The 6,907-nt window shown below is 42.2% G+C and overlaps 1 protein-coding gene across 1 annotated transcript in view; it reads right to left on the minus strand.

Moving 5' to 3' along the window:
* The window catches only part of hs6st3b (heparan sulfate 6-O-sulfotransferase 3b), a 50,715-nt gene extending 44,360 nt beyond the window's left edge, over positions 1–6,355 (minus strand). The window contains exon 1 of the mRNA XM_071927071.2: positions 5,808–6,355. Within this exon, the coding sequence (XP_071783172.1) occupies positions 5,808–6,355 (548 nt within the window). The remainder of the gene's footprint in view (positions 1–5,807) is intronic.
* Between the last annotated feature and the right edge of the window lie 552 nt (positions 6,356–6,907).

A 6,907-nucleotide genomic window follows, 5' to 3' on the forward strand; every position in this document is an offset into this window, starting at 1 on the left:
TGAAGACAATTCCCATAAAGCATTGCTAGCCATCCTTTATAGGTTGCTATTCCAACTCTGAGCTAGTTAGTCATCTTTCTTGTTCTCTTCCATCTTTTGTTCTAATGCATGTACACTACTTTGAAGGAAACTTTTCAGACAGTCCACATGCCATGGTAACCGTTGTATAAAAGCCATAATACCCTCGAGGGACGTTGTCAGCTAAGCCTCGTACCTAGTCGTATCACCTTGTATCCATAATCACAGCAGACAACACACTCTCAAGTGTTATTGCTAAATGAGCGCCATCTCTCTCTCCGTCTCTCTCTGTTTCATCAAAGAAGAGCATAGGAGAGCGACCATACTGTACTCATGTTGTGGCTGGTCTCTTTGTACTTCTGAACGAAGCATTCATTATGCATAGGCAACAAGAAAGCTGCTAATGAAGATTTTATAATTGATCAAAATTGCGACATCAGCATATGCAAAATATTACCATCAGGCCACAATTAAAAAAGGGGGAAGAACAGTTTTCTAACTAATAAAAAATGAAATGAAAAAAACTGCAGAGACTATCCAAAAAGTGCTAATACTTTTAAGAACTGATTGTTACCTAAAAATCAGAGTCCAGCTTTTTGTTGTTTTCATTGGACTGAAGATATTGCTCACATCTCAGTTTGGATGACTGAGGTCTTGATACAAGGAACGACTTCATGTGACGGCTAAATATGATTCTTAAATGTGCTTTGAAGCTGTAAACCATTCATAGCAAAGGGATGTGGAGAGAAAAAAGATTGGGCTTTCTAAGCACACATATAAGCATATGAGCACACTGAGGTAACTCCCCAATATTGCCTGCCTTAAGTATTTGTATTGATGTCACTCTTGTTTTTCATTTTGAAAACCTATTTATATTTCTAACAACATGTATGAGTTCTGGCAAGGTGTGTTTTTGAATAGGGCCATAGGCACAGAAAGAAAAAAGTTTAGCCTTTTTTGCAATTATTAATAAGACTTTGAAGAAGAAGGAAAAAAAAGTCTGAATACCCATAATGAATACAAATTCTTGAGGAATGGTAGCTAAGGCTGACTGTGGACTGTTCATGAACTCATCAAAGATATGCATACTAAATGTTCTACCAAAATGATATACTGCTCTAAGTACAGATTAGTGTGAGGACAAAGAGAGATATGGACAAAGGCCAAGTCAATTCACTCCTAATTCCATGGCTGGCCGTTAAATGTCACCAAAAATACCACATGTAGAGGTTTTTATAGGCAAGACAAATAATTGGTTCAGGCTGACAAATCTTGCCTTGTCAAGCCTCTATGGACACAGAGATGCTGACAGTGTCAATAACCGAATCACATTATCCAACAAGAAGGATGACCATGATTAACACTCTCATTTGTGTATCAACGACACATCCAATTCACCTCGGTGTTCCGCTGCATGACAGAATCATCTGTGAAAGCTAGGGCTTTGATTTGTTGTTTCACTAAGTTTGCAGAAGAACCGTGAATAATTAAAGCCATGCCAGGACAAGTTGGAATAAATCAGAAGCTCAGGTAGAATCAGCGGTTACTTGTCTCTCTCTTCCCCTCCAGCTATTACCTTTAAAACACACCGCGCTCAAACACTCTGGCTTCTCCGGGATGGTGTGTGAAGAATCCTCACCCCAGCTGAAGAAACAGTTTCTCACTCTGCTCTATCATTCATAATGTGCATGTAAGGATGTTATCATCTCGGGGTTGAGTGACCGTGTGCTTACATGGAGGCTGCTGCTTCTCAGTTTCCCTGGGGTGCGACAAAGGCTTCAATTGGGTCTCCCTCTATTCCTGAAAAGTGTAGGATTATGGCTAAAATGGCAATTCTGATTGTTTTGCTACATACAAATACATACACATTAATCCTAATTATTAGACGTGATGATCTAAGGAACAAAATTGTTTTAGTGTACTTTTGATATCTTGTATCAACATCTTCACTATTTTCAACTGCAGCAGACAGTTGCAGCAATATTCTATGATTATTAATTGTGCAAACTAAAATCATGATATACAATTATACATACATGATTTGTTGGCACCACTGTCTCATTCAAGCAGCATACTATATGTTTCACTATAAGGACTTCAGGCTGTATGTTTGATAGTTAAATCTCCTCACCTCAGACCTGCAGCCTTGGCAATAATGACAGAGTGAAGCAGAAAGTGCATTTTTTCTCTCAATGACAGAAGCCCTGACTCCACCAAGATGGAATCAGATGATAAAAGACAGCAGTGGAAAAACTGAAAAAGCCCACACTGATTTCTGTGGAAGGTAAAAGATTTCTACGATAATGATTTGAAACCTTTTACAACACTTCTAAAGATATGACTTGGTCAGCCATTACCTTGTGCAGTGTTAAAAAAAAACAACACGTTTTAAGATTCACCTCTTTATTCTGTGACCCTATGTCACAGAATATACCTACAAGAGACACGTAAACAGCTTCTAGACAGCAAACACATGGCTAATATACATGTAACAATCAGCAATATTTCTAGCAGCTCTCTGCAGTATACGCCTCTGAAAGCACCTCAAAGGAAAACACTTCTCTCAAGAAACCACATTCATTCAATAGAAACATAACAATACCATATAGAAATAGAGAGATGACTACAGACATAAATCAAGGCCCATTATCTCCTTGCGTGACTGGAGCTGGTATGTTGCTCTGAAAATTGCGCCTCAGCACTGGTAAATCATCCATCCTCTAACCACTCTCATATTAACATGCTGCTCTCCACACAGCAACTTAAGAGGACAGCGCTGAGAGGCATGTTTCTCCCAAAAGCCCCTGAAGACAGCAGGTCTGCCTGCTCCACTTCTCCCCTGACTGGCAGCACACTCCAGAGGAGCCGCGCCGCAGGACACACACACTGATCCAGTCTGACACGCCTGACCTTTCCCGGGCCGCACGGCTGGCTCAACGTGTGCCGTGCCCTGCCCGGCTGAAAAGGCCATGCGATGCCATGCAGGCAGTGGCTCCGCCGCCCCACCTCAGCCCCCCTGCTGCCATCTCAAGAACTGGCAGGGTGAACGCCCCGGGACGGTGGACAGACAGCCGCTCAGTCTGAGGGGCTCTCAACCGCAAAACAAGGCCATGCCATCTGAATTTGGCAGTGATATACTATCCATTGCACCCTTTAGTGAGGCAAAGATTCACCAGTTGATACACCGGCAGGATATCTATCTCTAACTTTTTAAACAAGTGAGTTATTGCATTGCGATATCGCATATTACACGCATTACTGTGAATTCATTCTTTTATTACCTTTTTTTTTAACTTTTAAAAGGTGCATGTCATTCTTACCATTAAGGCGATTTTAATTAAGGCACAGCTCACAGACAAAATGATTCTCAAGATGTAATTTGCATAATACTATCAGTCATCCCATTTAGTAAATGTGCAGTGTGCAGTGGTGGCTGGCTAGTGAGGGGTCTAACATGACGTGTTTGCCTAACAGTCTTGGTAGAGGAAGCGGCAGAATAATCTCAGAATAGATGCCGGGGCCCACTTAAGAACAAGTGACGAGAGGACTGTAAGTGCAGAATAGATGCTGCAGCTGTGAAATGAAGAGCTGTCGCATCCAGTGAGCACTTTCCTGAGTAAAGGAAACACTTGGCACTGCAGAAATAAATCATGTGCTCATGTCCTTGTAGTTTAGTGTACAATTGTATTTCTCAGAGCAGAGAAGGAAATTCGCTGCAAAAAACACTGCAATTCAAAAATCCACCGTGTGCTGTGAAGACCTCATTTAGTGCCTTTGCTTAACTGTCTCACCCATAAGATGTGTACATGTGCATATTTAATTGGCAGTATACGTCAGTCTGACAGACAAATGTGTATAGTGTTTTTAATGTGTCATTTTAATCAACAACCTAAATTGTCGTGAATTCTAAAGAGCAAATTACTCCAGCAACTCCGACTGCACTGAATAAAACACACATCCATTCTGCTGAGTGAAAGCACACACTAATGCTCATGCAGTTATTAGCTCATTACAATGGCCACCTTTAGCAGTTGCACTGTATCCCTAGTATATTGTTAAGAGCACTTGCCTTTTCTCCTGCATCAAGTATGACAGAAAAAATGAGAGAGCTAATGCATTTTAAATTAATTTATAGTGCTTTACATTTTTACCTCAGATAACTTTTGTGTATCTACCAAACATCTTGGGAATAATTTTAACCAAAGGAATATGAAATGTCCTGGGATAAGATGACTTGAAATGTGAGGATTTAGTTATAATAATAATAATATCATCATCATAATAGTGTAAAGTGAAGACTGAGTTGTTTGAACTGTACATGCCACTATGACCATGAAAACCATATTGCCAATAATATATTGCCAATGATAATAAAGCATTTGAACCTACTGTATAACACAAATGAACACAGGGAGCCGCCTCATAGGGACAAAGCCACATCACACCAGGAATCAGCACCACAACACAAAGGATACAGGGAGATGTATGTGTGTATTAGTGTGTGTGTGTGCGTGTGTGTGTGTGTGTGTGTAGGAGGGGGGTCGAGCAGGATACAGCCCAACTTTGAACATCTTAGTGGACAGAGATGGATGCCCTCATCCATAGGGATGAAAAGCCACTGAGGAAAATCAATCAGTACTGCTAGCCCTTTACCCTATCCTTATGGATTTGGAAGGCATTTGGCTTGCGCTTTGATTAAATTCTCTTCCAATTTTGAATAAGAGCATTTGGAGCTTTTGTCCAGCAACAATGAAATTACCACAGGGCACCACAACATTTGGACGGTTGGTCACAAACAACATTATTTGTGCTGTGAAAAGGGAGTGCTGTAAATGGGTTCAGTACAATTGGTTAAATGGCACAGATAGGGGGAATAGCAGCACCAGCACAGCTGGGCAGCTGCAGGTTCGTTTTGGAGGGTTGATGTGAGGACAAAAAGACAAGAACAGACAATTTATAGGTCTGAATGTTCAGCAAAGTTAAAGATACTGTTGAAATACATATATATAATGCGAATGACAGGTGCTGTAGATGAACAGTATGTGAAATTGGGGCTGAACCAAGTGAATTTGCAATTTACAATTCACTAGATACATTTGTTTTAGTTATAATTGGTCATAATGTTTTTTTCCCATACCATGTCATAGTAAGCTACAGCAGTCTAGTGAGCAGCTCATATAATACCCCTCACAATCCCACACACATACACACACACACACACACACACACACACACACACACACACATCCTACCGATTTCTAGGTGACTGATTGCTAGGTGATTGATTGCAGGCAGTTGCCTTTTTACAATCAGCATGTCTGTAGTTCGGTTTTACATCTTGGACACCTGCTCTAATGGTCTAATCTGTGACTACACAGTCAGTCATATTGATGAGTGAAACTCTGGCTCTAGAGGACTCTACAGTACCGGGATACACACACACACACACACACCTAGTGTAGTAGTGACATGCCAGTGTCGCTATTTGGCCCTGTATTATGCGTCTGCCCTCAAGGCAAGTGCCCAACCCATCATAGAGTTTAGGCAAACCACACTGCTCATTGTAGCCTACTACTACCAGTATGCAAATTTTACAATTAAATTATAAATATATCTACTGGGGCCTTTCATGGTCAGGGGCCAGAGGGCATGTGTCCTGCATGCACTGTTGGTAATCCATACTTGTACACAGGACACACACACACACACACACACACACACACACACACACACACACACACACACACAGAGAGAGAGAGAGAGAGCGAGAGAGGGACCCAGGCGTGTACCTTCTGTTCTTCTGAGCCTCCTTCTTGTCCATAATGACAGGTACACAGTTCGTTAGCTCGGTCCAGTCCGCGTGCAGCCCGCAGCTCCAGCCGGTAGAGAACCGGGAGAAGAGCCAGGACTCCTCTTTCCCCGGCCGGTGACATGTGCATTTCTTCTGTCCTGGCTTGCAGTCGCACGGTTGCTCCAAGCGAATATTCCTCACCAAGTGCCTCCCGAAAGTGGTTCCTCCGGTCTTCTGGATGTGCAAAAACACGATCACGTCGTCTCCCTTGATGTTGAACTCCACGTGTCTCTCAAGGTCTCTTTCGGTGAAGTTGAATTTGGACGGTAGTTTAGGAGGGCTGTCTTCCTCCAGGTCCTGGTCTCGGTAAAAATCGTCGCTGTCCTGATACGGGGTGGAAAGTAGACTTACCCCCCTTAATTTCTCCCCAGTCTTAAAGTGGCATGAATTGCTGCCAGCGGGACATATGTACTGGTAACCTATCATAACAAAAAGGACAGCTAAAATAGGAACCAAGATGAGCTTACTGGATCTATCATCCATCATATCAGGATAGTGTCTTCATTCCATTACTGTGAATAACAATGATGACCCACGGGTTCTTCAGGAGTCATTTCCTCATGCTTCAGACAGGCGTGCTGTAGGTGTCGGTGGATTTTCAAAGTGCCACATGTTGATCAAGATAATGTGCAGCTTTGCCCTCCAAAGAAACATAATCTGGACTAAACGGGTAGCCTACCTTTCGGTCTCTGAAACACTGCGCGCCGTCTGTACTGTGCTTGAAGTCTTGTCCAAAATCAAGAGTCATGGCATAGACTGTAATATTTTGGCTGTCCAACTTCTAAAGCGGCTGCAGAGCTGCATCCGTGCCGACGTCTCCCATGCTCGGATGTCAAGTTGAAAATGAGCCAGTCGAGAGTTTTTTTTTTATTTTATTTTTTATTTTTTTTTTGTTCTGATCCCAATCTAAATCGCAGTCTGGTTCATTTCGGTGACATACTTCTCTCAGTAGAAATGTTCAAAACTCGCATGGCTCGGGCTGTTGGGCTGGATCCTCCTGAAGCATCCTACAGCATCGCGGTTTGAGACACTGACTGT

Source organism: Centroberyx gerrardi, chromosome 10, assembly GCF_048128805.1.
Source record: "Centroberyx gerrardi isolate f3 chromosome 10, fCenGer3.hap1.cur.20231027, whole genome shotgun sequence".
Classification (NCBI taxonomy): domain Eukaryota; kingdom Metazoa; phylum Chordata; class Actinopteri; order Beryciformes; family Berycidae; genus Centroberyx; species Centroberyx gerrardi.